Source organism: Balaenoptera acutorostrata, chromosome 3 (assembly GCF_949987535.1).
Source record: "Balaenoptera acutorostrata chromosome 3, mBalAcu1.1, whole genome shotgun sequence".
NCBI lineage: Eukaryota > Metazoa > Chordata > Mammalia > Artiodactyla > Balaenopteridae > Balaenoptera > Balaenoptera acutorostrata.
The window spans coordinates 140434394-140447613 of NC_080066.1; the positions used below are offsets into that span (position 1 = coordinate 140434394).

At 36.5% G+C, this 13220-nt stretch overlaps 1 protein-coding gene across 2 annotated transcripts in view; it reads left to right on the forward strand.

Moving 5' to 3' along the window:
• The window catches only part of MNAT1 (MNAT1 component of CDK activating kinase), a 219282-nt gene that overhangs the window by 45320 nt on the left and 160742 nt on the right, over nt 1-13220 (forward strand). For both annotated transcript variants that reach the window (XM_028169248.2, XM_007192953.2), the window contains exons 2-3: nt 1373-1525; nt 4231-4304. In XM_028169248.2, the coding sequence (XP_028025049.2) occupies nt 1373-1525; nt 4231-4304 (227 nt within the window). The remainder of the gene's footprint in view (nt 1-1372; nt 1526-4230; nt 4305-13220) is intronic.

Below are 13220 nucleotides of genomic sequence, written 5' to 3' on the forward strand. Positions count from 1 at the left end.
CCGTAAGTCAACTACATATTTGGAAGAAATCAACTTTTCCCTTATTTATTAGAATTTTTCCTTTTTATTTATTATTTTTTTTGTGATGTGATGTGTTTAGAATAATAATAGGCCAAATTCCTGCCCTCCATTCTAGTGGAGGTTACAGAAGATCAACACATAAAGAAATAAATAATTTCAAATAGTGCTAAGAAAGGAGTGATTAGGGTTGGTATGGCCCTAACTTATAGAGTTGGGCAATATTACAACTGGAGGACTACATACCAAAATGTTTAAATGTTTGAAAGTATGAATCAAGCTACGTCTTTAGTGCAGCCTTAGTTCCAATGCTGCATCCTGAGTTCCCAGGAACCTGAATCTTTAACACCCACAGGCTAAAGCAGCTACTTTCTTCTGGTCAGCCTTTCCACTTGCCAGTCTGATTACTAGCATGGATCTGCTAGGGCAGGGCGGGGCAGGGATGATTGGGTGGTGCCTGGACCCATCTAATACAGTATATGAACTGATCCTGTCAGTTCACAGGAATCTCAATTCGCAGGAATCTCGTTAACCTTGCCAGCTCCTTTCTTTTCCAACTCAAGACTTCCAGGAAGTTCTAAGTTCTTCCCCAAATTGTACTACCCAAGAAGGGAGGAAATAAGGGATGGAGGTATTTGGGAAACTCGGCTTGCCTGGGCAATCACTTTGGTGAATTTAGGACAGCCAGGTTTAACTGATTAAAGATTTTGTAAGTAGCCACTCTTTCTAGGATTTCTCAGGGCAGAAGCTGTGGTGATTTTCTCCTTTCTCCACATATACTAGGTCACTCTCAGTTCTTTATCCTCTGGCCTGGGGGCCTCCTTCAGCTAGCATCTCTCCCTTTTGAGTAACTGCCGCTTACTCAATTGCTAAGTGACCTTTAAAAAACTTCCTTACAAGGCTGAAAGGCGAAAAAAAGTTTTTGTTTTAGTGATTATGATATGCAGGGTTTTCTAAAGTGCAGGCCCCTGCCAGGTCTAAGGGTAATACTGGATTGAGAGTGGAGTTGACCCTAGACTGCTCTTTTACGTGCCTCTTTGACTTCCCCCTGTCCTGCTATCTGAGTCCTCCCAGATCCCAAATCAATTTTTAAAGACTTGTATATTGGTTTAATTTGTAAAACTAAACTGGTAACCCACCCTTGGGATACCTATGTCTGAAGTAGGCTCCAAATGAAAATGAACTTTTTTCCCAAAGGTTTTTAATAAGAGTTTAAGTAGCAATGATTAATTTTCCTGGCCCCCCGCAGGGCCCCCCCAAACAAAGAAACACCAAAACAAAGGCAAACTATATACAGAGTTGTTGCCTATTTGAATACTAGCTTAAAAGTTATGTTATATTTTTCTCCTTACAGGTGTGAAAGTTGCGTGGATTTACTCTTTGTGAGAGGAGCTGGAAACTGTCCTGAGTGTGGCACTCCACTTAGAAAGAGCAACTTCAGGGTACAACTCTTTGAAGATCCTACTGTTGACAAGGAAGTTGAGATTCGGAAAAAAGTGCTAAAGATGTAAGTGTTAATGTTTGAATGATTCAGTTCACAAAGAGGACTTTAACAATTATTTCTATAATTGATATAATTATTTACTTGTAGAAATGTGGACAGTTTGGCAAGTGAATAAGTATAAATTCATCTATGTAATTGTTCAACGTTAAAAAATTTATTAAGTTCTTAGAGAACTCAGTAATATTAATTATCTAATCTTTTTTTTAATTTGTCTGCATCAGGTCTTAGTTGAGTCATGTGGGATCTTTTGTTGCGTCCCGCAGGCTCTTTGTTGTGGCGTGCGAGCTTCTCTCTAGTTGTGGTGTCTGGGTTTTCTCTTCTCTAGTTGTGGCATGCAGGCTTCTGAGCCCGTGGGCTCTGTAGTTTGTGGAACACGGGCTCTCTCTAGATGAGGCGTGCAAGCTCAGTAGTTGTGGCGTGCGGGCTTAGTTGTCCCACCGCATGTGGGATCTTAGTTCCTCGACCAGGGATCGAACTGGCGTCCCCTGCATTGGAAGGCGGATTCTTTACCACTGGACCACCAGGGAAGTCCCTAATTATCTAATCTTTGTTAGAGAAGTGTAAATCTTTTTTATTAAAAAATTTAAAAAAAAATTTTTGGCTGCTCCATGCGGCTTGCAGGATCTCAGTTCCCTACCAGGGATTGAACCCAGACCACAGCAGTGAAAGCCCAGAATCCTAACTACTAGGCCATCGGGGAACTCTCAGAGAAGAGTAAATCCTCCAATTGATGGCTTCACAATTTATTTGCTTTATTTATTCTTTAATTTAATTAGTAAATATATACTGAGTACCTACTCTGTTCGAACAGTGTTATACATATTAGGCCCTCGAAAGGCTTACAGTACAGTAGCTTGGATAGCATAGACATAGACAGTAAAATAGGCAAACAAAACAAATATGTGATTATACATTGAGAAAAATGCTATGAAGTTAGGGACTGAATGTCGTTGCGAGTCAGTGATGTAAGGTAAGGCCTGAGGAGGTAACATTTAAGTTGAGATTGAAAGCTATTAGAGAAAAATCAGCATTAGCTACAGTTTATTTTTTTTTTTATTTTTTTATTTTTTAAAATGTTTCTGGCTATTATTATTATTATTATTATTATTATTTTTTTTTTTTTTTAATTTATGTATGTATGTATGTATGTATGGCTGTGTTGGGTCTTCGTTTCTGTGCGAGGGCTTTCTCTAGTTGTGGCAAGCGGGGGCCACTCTTCATAGTGGTGCGGGGGCCACTCTTCATCGCGGTGCGCGGGCCTCTCACTATCGCAGCCTCTGGTTGCCGAGCACAGGCTCCAGACGCGCAGGCTCAGTAATTGTGGCTCACAGGCCGAGCTGCTCCGCGGCATGTGGGATCTTCCCAGACCAGGGCTCGAACCCGTGTCCCCTGCATTGGCAGGCAGATTCTCAACCACTGCGCCACCAGGGAAGCCCTACAGTTTATTTTGATAGATCTCTCTGTGTGTATGTGGGTACATAAATATTTCTAATATTCTTTTTCACTTATGATTTAGTTTTTTACTCTTTGTTAATAGTTTTGGATTTCATTTTATCTGTACTTTTGTTATAAGCCACTTTATTGTTTTTTATTTATTTATTTTTTTGTTCTTTTTTTTTAAAAACATCTTTATTGGAGTATAATTGCTTTACAATGGTATGTTAGTTTTATTGTTTTTTAGGTTTAAAGAATTAATATCTATCTATCTAGGTGGTCTACATTTCAACCTTGGTCGCCAATGTTTTAGCAGCATCGTTCTAGGTACTTTACTAGATAAAGTGTTACTTTATCAATACCCCAAGCTACTCTTTTATTTTTTGGATTACTTATGGGAGATAGTCTCTTTTAGATTCTTATCTTTTTCATTAAGCCCTCTCGTTTTCTAATTCTTCACAGGCACACTTACAATATTTATAGATTTTCTTGATCTAGCATCCTTTAGACTGTAACTGTCATGAAAAACAGGCGTCTTTTTATTTATTTATTTTTTATTTTTATTTTTTGGAGAAACATTTTATTTATTTATTTTATTTTTAAAAATTTATTTATTTATTTATTTATTTTTGGCTATGTTGGGTCTTTGTTGCTGCACTCAGGCTTTCTCTAGTTGCAGCAAGTGGGGATTACTCTTCTTTGTGGTGCACGGGCTTCTCATTGCAGTGGCTTCCCTTGTTGCGGAGCATGGGCTCGTGGGCTCAGTAGTTGTGGTGCACGGGCTCAGTTGCTCCGTGGCATGTGGGATCTTCCTGGAGCAGGGATTGAACCCGTGTCCCCTGAATTGGCAGGTGGATTCTTAACCACTGTGCCACCAGGGAAGTCCCAGGAAGGTGTCTTTTTAATTAATTTTAGCTTTCTGGAAATTAGTGACTCTATTTATTAGAAGTAAACAATATCATAATTCCAATGATAGACCTTGTTTAAGCTCATTTCCCATTTCTTAAGTGTCCTAATTTCTTTATTTTTCCCTTAAGTCTTAGGATTTTACATGTTGTACCATTCTCTCCTGATTCTACTCCTTCTGTGTAGTCATAAGAATTTAAGAACAACATTCTTGCTGTAGTTACAAACCTAGTGTCAAGAAAACTGTTTTATGCCATAAGCAGTCCTTTTTTATGTATCATGTATGAATTAGTAAGAACAACCAAATCAGTTAGTTAATATTGAAAGCAAATGATATGGAATATGTTCATTTTTTTCTTCTCTTAAAGATACAATAAAAGGGAAGAAGACTTTCCTAGTCTACGAGAATATAATGATTTCCTGGAAGAAGTGGAAGAAATTGGTATGTTTTTAATGCTTGTACTTTTGGTGTGCTAACCTGTGTGCTTTTATCTTTTAGATGCCTAGGAGAACATCTCGTATAAAAGTCTCTGACAGGTTTTGTTGTGGTAGCTGATGTTTACCTAATTATTTTGCATTGCACTTAAAGGACATACTTAAGTAATAAACATTTTGTCTTAGGAAAAATATGACAAATAGAGGTACTACTACTTTATAGCTGGGAAGGAAGGCTGTATGTGTATATATCATCTATATGTTGATGATGTATTAGAGTAAACAAGAAAAAAATATTCAGTTTTTTAAGAAATAGGATTTCCATGAACTGTATCCATGGTGACTAAAGCCATATGTTGTTTATCATCATTTATGCTTCTGTGCATGCAGTAATTTGAAAATACTTTGAAGCAGTTGACCGTTGAAGTGGCATTCTATTATTCAATGTTATTCTAGAATCTGAAGTTAGAGTAATCTTAGTGCTTATTCTTTCTATTGTGATTAGTCAAAAAGAAGCTTTCATCAAAAGAAAGTATTGTTTCTGTTTTTTTTAATAAGATTTCACAGATGTTAAAAAGTCTGAATTTGTTATACATCAATTAAAATAATTAATGTTGTTTTTTAAAAACTTGCCATAATATTACTCACCATAGGTTTGGAAATAATACAAAAATTATAGACTATGAAAATTAGAACAAGACTAAGAGAATTAAACAGTTATCTTTTTATTCTTCTCTCAAACCTGATAACCAAGCTATACTCACATTATTTCGTATTTAAAATATGATTATAATAAAATTTATCATTCTTTAAAATATTTATATATGGTAAATATTTAGAAAATTCAAATTCCTGAGGAATGGAGTATTCTTTTTTTTTTTTTTTTTTTTTAAATTTATTTATTTATTTATTTATTTTTGACTGTGTTGGGTCTTCGTTTCTGTGCGAGGGCTTTCTCTAGCTGCGGCAAGTGGGGGCCACTCTTCATCGCGGTGCGCGGACCTTTCACTATCGCGGCCTCTCCTGTTACGGAGCACAGGCTCCAGACGCGCAGGCTCAGTAGTTGTGGCTCACGGGCGTAGTTGCTCCGCGGCATGTGGGATCTTCCCAGACCAGGGCTCGAACCCGTGTCCCCTGCATTGGCAGGCGGATTCTCAACCACTGCGCCACCAGGGAAGCCCGGAATGGAGTATTCTAGTTCCTTTAATTTCTTCATTAACTAAGAAAAACCCAGAAAACCTTTTGTTTCACCTGTTATTGAAACTTTTCTAAAATATCTAAGTTCATTTATTATATCATAGCAAGTAGCATGTACAGACATAATTTAGGCTTTTTCTGGGATCTTTTAGTGCCTTGGAGCCATTGCTTTTTTATTCTAATTGTATTCATTGTACTTTGTATGTAGTCTTAGCAACCATGAATGGCTATGAACTTTAGCTGAAAAGATGGTAGAATTGGGAGTGCTGAGACAAAGTAGAAAAGTTAGGATATAGACTGAGAAGATAAACTGAAAACAAATCTGCAAGAATGGGCAAGTGTGCAGGTATGCAGAAATCTGACTATACTTAGATATTTGGTGTAGGACAGGCAGTTGGACACCAAGCAGGAAGACACTCAGCTTACATTTATTCTGAAGGCCGTGTTGTTATTCAAAAGTCTGGTCAGGCAATAAAGGGAAAGGAGATTATAGATGTCACAGAGCAAGTTGAATACATGGTCACAAGTCCAAGCAGGCAGGTAGGATAATTAAAAGAAACTGATGGACCAAGAAGGTGGGAAAGATGGGATCTTGATTCTTGAACAAGGTTTCAGTTGAGCCATGATTTTAAGAAATACATGTTTTTTGCTATGAAGTTTGAAGATATGAACAACCTGAGGGCCCATAGGTAAAACCATGTCCGGAAGTGGGAGCTAGGATTGACAGGTAAGAGCAAGTCCAGATATTAGGGCTTACAGTATGCCATTTTTTCTTTACCAGATAAGGAAGCTGGCTCAGAGCATTTAATCTGAAAGTGATTCTGCTATTATGTATTGATATATTCATGAAGGACTATCTTTAGTTGCATTATGTTGACACTCTCTTAACAAAACTACTCTTAATTGACTCATTGGAGTAACTGATATTTCCCAGTCCTTCTGTAACATGTGCTGACTGATGATCGAAGTGTAATGAATGCATGATGAATCTTGTCCATTAGAAGATTTCTATACCTCTGTACTTCTCTCACCAGTTCAGTTATATATCGAGTTGGTTGTACTGGTAACCAAACCTTCTTATGCCAGTTGTACTTGTTATTGTAATTAAGTAATTTAATTAAATAGTTTATAAGATTGGGAAAAATTACAAACCTCTAGGAGGATTCTAGTTCCCAGGTCCTTGGTCCATTTTAAAAAGATGGAAACTGAGCAGTATAAATGACAGGTATGGTTTATACATGAAGGAAGCACAATTCCCATTAAAAACTGTACCTTGACTGTGTGTTATTACATTAGAGAATGACTATACACTTACTGCTTATGCTTTAAGTTAAAATAAAGTGTTGAAGGAGAGTGTATGTATGTTTCCCTTCTTTAACAGACTTTTCTAAGTAATCAACTACTGATCCTGATCATGTTGGACAAAGAGCAGTTCTGCTGCATTTGAAAATATTGATGAAGTTTGGGACCTCACTTCATGGACTTATAGTTTATTTTCTGAACTTTAGCTCAATTCAGCAAATAGTAATTGTTCTATGTGAACTATTTACTTGCTGAGGATATATGATCTTTGTGTTCAGTAAGTTCATACTCTAAGGGGGGAGATAATTATGTAATTATAATTTAATGTGAAAGCAGTGTAGGCATTTATTTATAAAGTGTTTCAGGAATATAGATAGCAAAACAGTTAATTTAGCATTAGGAAATAGAGGTAAAGTTTGAACACATTTGAGTTCGATCTTAAAAGATGAATAGTAGTTTACCAGGTAGAAAGAGGATGGAAGAACATTTGTAGCAAAAGACAAAGTCACAGAGATAATAAAGGTGTTGAGCATGTTGGGTAATGTAGCAGGTAATCTGTTATAGGTAGGTAGACATGGGGAATGACTAGAAATGAGGTTTGAAAAACAGATTGGACCTGGGTTAATGAGGGCTTTGTAAGCTAGACTGTAAGGGTAAGATTTTATTCTATGGCCAGTAGACAGCCAGCCGAATACTGTGGTAGTGATGTGGAATATTGACAGGAGATACTCGAGGCTGGGAAACCATTTTTTAGGGGCTGTAGCAGCAATTTGGGTGAGAAATAATGAGTGCTTAGAGTAGGTAGTAACTGAGGGAGGTAGATAAAAGGGATGTTTTAGAACTAGAATATTCGAGTGACTAATTTCGTGTAGGAAGTGAGGTTAGAAAGAGCAGGCAAGGATGAATTGCAGTATTCTGACCTTGAGCAGTTGCTGATGTTAATCTAGAAAATAAAAGTGGTAGAACTGGCATTATTTTCCATTGTTTTGTTTTGTTGGGTAGAGAGTATGGAAATGAGGGAAAGACCAGTTTTAGCCCTCTTAAATTTTGTTAGGGTGTGACTGCACCACTTAGTTATGTGTCATTGTTCTGATTGTTATGGTGTAAATAAAACTTTCTCTTTTTTTATAAACTGCCTTTTAAAATCTTGTTTCAGTACCTGTTTACTTTGTGTCTTATTCATGCTTTTAAAGGTGATTAGTTGGATGTTTGTGGTATCTGTATTGGCTATCTCTGTGTTAATCAAAAGTATAATTTTCACAACTCTTGAGACAGGCATTTTAATCCCTGTTTTGCATATGGAGAGGGGGCACAGAGAGTTTAAGTATTGTGCTGAAGATCACATTGCTAGTAAATAATGGAGCCAGATTTTGAACATGGGTTTTCCTCTCTCAGAGCCCATGAAAGTGCTTAGTAGTCTCAGAGAATAGTTAGTAGTCTGAGTCTGGAACGTGGGATGCAGATTGGTAGAATAGTGGGAGATGAGAGAAAAAAGTAGGTTGGAGCTATATTTTGAAGGATCTTAAAGAAGTTTGGAAGGAAGGAAGGAAGGTAGGAGGGTGATACTGAAGATGGTTAGAGTAAAAGGAATCAAGTTGGTAGGGTGGCTAAGGACTCAGTGTTTGAGGATTTATAAATTGGGGATTGGTCATTTTGTTATATAAATTTCATTATGAATCCTTTGAATATCATGAATATAAAAATTTTAAAGTATTAGAATTTTGAATAATGGCATAAAAAATTACAGTAGAAGGGGGCACACATGAAAATAAACTTTCTTATAGCATTAATAATAGGCTCTTTTCTGTGGTTATGACAATCTAAACATAAAAATTCTTGTTCCTTTTGGCCTCAGGGATTATCTCAAAGGTTTGTCCTTAGTTTCATAATAAACATTCTTTTGGTTCAGGGTATGCTTATTTTAAAAGGGTGAGAAAGTCCTAAGGGCTTTAATTATAAATTCTGGATGTCAAAAAGACTTCAAAATTGTACTCAAATAACATTAACTCTTTCAGAAAATACAATAGGTTTTTTGTTGGCTTTTAATACTTGACTATAGGCAGGTCAACCTCTGAGCTAAACCAGTAACCAGATAGATAAAGGGCCAAATGATTGTTACGGAAAATTGTTCCTTTTTCTTCAAGGCTATTATACCAACCTGATTCGTTGTGGCATGAATGAGACTTGCTTCTGAAATTTTTTCAAAATTGTAATCCACTTTTATGTTTTTTTTCTTTTTTTTAAAGGAAGAGATTTGTATTACTTATGATTATGATTTGTATCTATTATATTACTATTACCTTTGCTTTTTCAGTTAAAAAATGAAATAAACAAATTAGTTACTTTAGTTTCATTAGAATTCATCATAAAGTTTTTAATAAGCATAAAAGAAAGAAATTGTCTATAAACAGACAGTTTTCACTTAGAATTTAACTTTACTGTTTCTAGGTTCTATTTAATGGGAAGTTTAAATTAGTACATTGTCTAGCTTGCTGATAAATTGTAATATTTTTTTCTTAAACTGCTGTAAACATTCTAGTAGAGTTCAACATAGGATGTCAACTTGATTACCTTTACTTGTCAGTAGATTCATACCATAAGAAACAAAGATTATTTTTTCCTGTAGTTTTGCATCTGCTTACTTTGCCATTCTGTATAATTCAGTTCTGTAATTATAAAGCTCATTTAAATTAAATCTATATTTATAAAGATAATTATAAATATTAGCATTGATTTATTTTTTATTTTAGTTTCTTATTGAGTTATGATTAACATGCAATATTGTCTTAGTTTCAGGTGTACAACATAGTGATTCGATAATTTTATGCATTATGAAATGATCACCACAATAAGACCGGTTCTCATCCATCACTATAGAAAGTAGTTACAGTATTATTGACTATATTCCCTATGTACATTACATCCCTGTGAGTTATGACTTACTTTAAGCAGGCAGTTTGTACCTCTTAATCAGCTTTACCTATTTCGTCCATTCCCTTACCCCCAGCATTGGTTTATTTATTTTTTTCCTCTTGTAATAATTCAACAAGCATTTCTTGAGCTCTTACCAGATAAGAAGTTCCTGTTGTTTTTTAAATAGACTTTATTTTTTAGAGCAGTTTTAGATTCACAGCAAAATTAAATGGAACGTACAGAGAGTTCCTGTATACCCCTTGTGCCACACATGCACAGACCTTCCTCACTATCAACATACCCCCACTTGAGTGGTAAATTTGTTACAGTCAATGAACCTACACTGACATATCGTTATCTCCTAAGTCCATAGTTTACATTAGGGTTTACTCTTGGTGTTGTACATTTTATGGGTTTGGATAACTGTGTAATGGCATGTATCCACCATTATAGTATTGTACAGAATAGTTTTGCTACCCAGAAATTCCTCTGTGTTCTGCCTGTTTGTCCCTTCTTCCCCCGAATCCCTGGCAACCACTGATCATTTTACTGTCTCCGTATTTTTGCCTTTTCCAGAGTGTCATATAGTTGGGATTGTACAGTATGTAGCCTTATCAAATTGTTTTCTTTCTCATAGTAATATGCATTTAAGTTTCCTCCATGTCTTTTCATGGTTTTATAGCTTATTATTATTACTGTTATTATTTGGTGCTGAATAATATCCCATTGTCTGGATATACTATAGTTTATCTTTTCAGACTACTGAAGGACATCTTGATTGCTTCCATGTTTTGGCAATTACGAATAAAGCTGCTGTAAACATTCATATGCAGGCTTTTCTGTGGACATGGTTTTTAACTCCTTTCGATAAATACCAAGGAGGGCAGTTGCTGGATTGTATGATAAGAGTATCTTTCGTTTTGTAAGAAACTGTCAGACTGTTTTCCAAAGTGCGGTGCCGTTTTTCATTCCCACTGCAGTGTATGAGTGTTCCTGTTGCTCCACATCCTTGCCAGCATTTGGTGTCATCATGTGTTGGTTTTTGCCCATTCTAATAGGTGTATAGTGAAAGTTTTTTATTTAAATGCTGGGAGTGATAAAGCTGAATCAGTCCTAGAATCTGCCCTCAAGGACCACTCTATTAGGTCAAATAGGTAGGTACATTGAAAATAATTATACAGGGTAGAAAGTGGATAAATACCACCAGAATGATATTAGGTAATCTGTTGTGAGCATTCAAGGGTGGAGAGATGTAGGGGATTTCTAACTGCAAAGTGAGTTATAGCATTCAGGGGTGGAGGATGGAGAGGATTTGCACCTGCAAAGTGAGTTATGAGGAAGAGCTGCTGATTAAGCTGGATATAGAAGGGTGGCCAGATACAGATATTCACAGTTGTTCTGGGTTGAGGCTGGTACTAAGATGGGCCCTGTGGGAGCAGTTTGCTCACAGATATGGAAATAGGAAAGTGTGGCCTGTACAGATGCAGAGAAATAGCTGAACTGGGCTAGCAGTGGTTTTCAGGCATAGAGAGAAGCAATAAAACTAGCATTGTAGACAAAAGTTCACACTTTGGAACACAACTTTGTGAATCAACTATACTCCAATAAAAATTTTAAAAAAAGGTTCAGGCTTTGGAATCAGCCTAGATTAAAATCCTGGTTCCAATATTTACTATACCTTGGACGTAGTTATTTAATATCTTTAAACCTTATCTGTAAAGTGTAAATGACAGTAGTACCTCACATATCTCATAAGATTATCAGGAGGATTAAGTGATATAATTAGGTCAAGTGCTAGATGTAGTACCTATCATACGTGTTTTATAGATCTTTGAGATGTTTCATAGATACACATGTGCGTGCCCATGTACACGTGCTATAGAGTATAATGTTCAAGCAGAGGTTTTTTGTTTTTTTTTTTAATTGGGGTATAGTTGTTTTACATCAAGCAGAGTTTTGAGAAGATCACTTCAAGAAAACAAATGAAGGAAAAGTACTTTGGTTGGATTGCTCAATCTCTCTTTCCCTTGGTTCTTGAAGAGGCTCTGAGGAATCTGCAAAACTCTCAAAGCAGAGAGGGAAAAGTAATGTAAGAGTTACGACTGGATTTTTATCAAGGCATTGTGAATGGAGAAGTGATGATACAGAGGTTATAGAAAATATGATGAAGTGCAAAGTAAAGAATGCTGTGTATGTGTATATCATGTAAAGTAGAAAGAGATTTTTATATGAGCTGTGAATAATTTTTCCACATTTATAAGAGAAGGAAGTTATTTCTAGTTAGGGGAACTGGGGAGAACTTCATGGAAAAGATAATATTTGGGTAGACATTTGAAGATTGGGTATATTTTCAAAAATAAGAAAGGGGGATCAGGTATTCTGGGCAATGGTATGATCAAAGGAACTGGAGCAGGAAATGTGGGGAACATTTGGGAAATGCATACGTGTCTAATTTCAAGATAGGTCTTTATTGAGGGGAGGTGAAAGTAGTTATAGCCAAATTAGGAAGGGCTCTGAATTCTAAAAGTGTTTGATTTTTTTTTTTTTTTCCTAGTAAAATGGGGAAGGCACACGGGATGAGAGAGGACTATAGGATGGTGGAGGTGGAAGGTGATTTGAGGTGTGCTTCAGAAATATTAGTCTGGCAGCATTGTATACTATGGATGGGGTTAGGGAATAGGGAAAGATGCAAAGATTCTGGAGACAGGAAGTTAAGTCAGAGATTAAATTATCCAGGGAGAAATAAGATCCTGGCTTGGAGTACTGGCAGGGTACATTGAAAATAAGGGCAGTTTTAAAGAGATTTTGGTGGTAGAATCTGTAGTATTTTGCAGCTGGTGCTTATGGAGTGCAAAGGACAGTGGGTCACATGAATGAGATGTTAAATCCTGGTGTCTTAGCATGATAGTCATATCATTAACAGGTAAAGAATTTACAAGGAGGAGTAAATTTGGAGATGTTTATGTGCTAGGTTTTCTAAATTGTACTTTGAGATGGTATTAGCTTTTCCTGGCATTTCTTTGCTTGAAACTGTGGGAAGTTATGAGATTACCCAAGGAACGTAGAGGGAGGAAAGAGGGCAAAAGTCAGAATCATGCAGTGTACCTAGAGAGCAAGATGAGGCAGAGATGGAAACAAGAATGGGTAGTTGGAGTAGTAGGAAGAAGATCAGGAGAATATATTAACAAATTAGTCACAGGAAGGACGTGCTGAGGAAAAAAAGTGATCAGAATTGTTAAGTGGGCATAGATGTTGAGGGTGGTAGAGGCTGTGAAAGATTTTTGGATTTAGTGGCTCAGTGGATGGCTGTTAAATACAGGGAGTAAATTGTGAGTGGTTGGCAAGGATAGTGGAATCAGAATGGCTCACAGTTGCCTTTCTGAGGGCTGTTGCTAGTTCGGAGCTTCTTTCTCTGACTATTTTGTGTTGGGGCCAAAGTGTGATTTATAGGGAATGCCCTATGTTGCATACTAGACAGATTCCCTGGTTTACCACCATTATTATTTTCTTT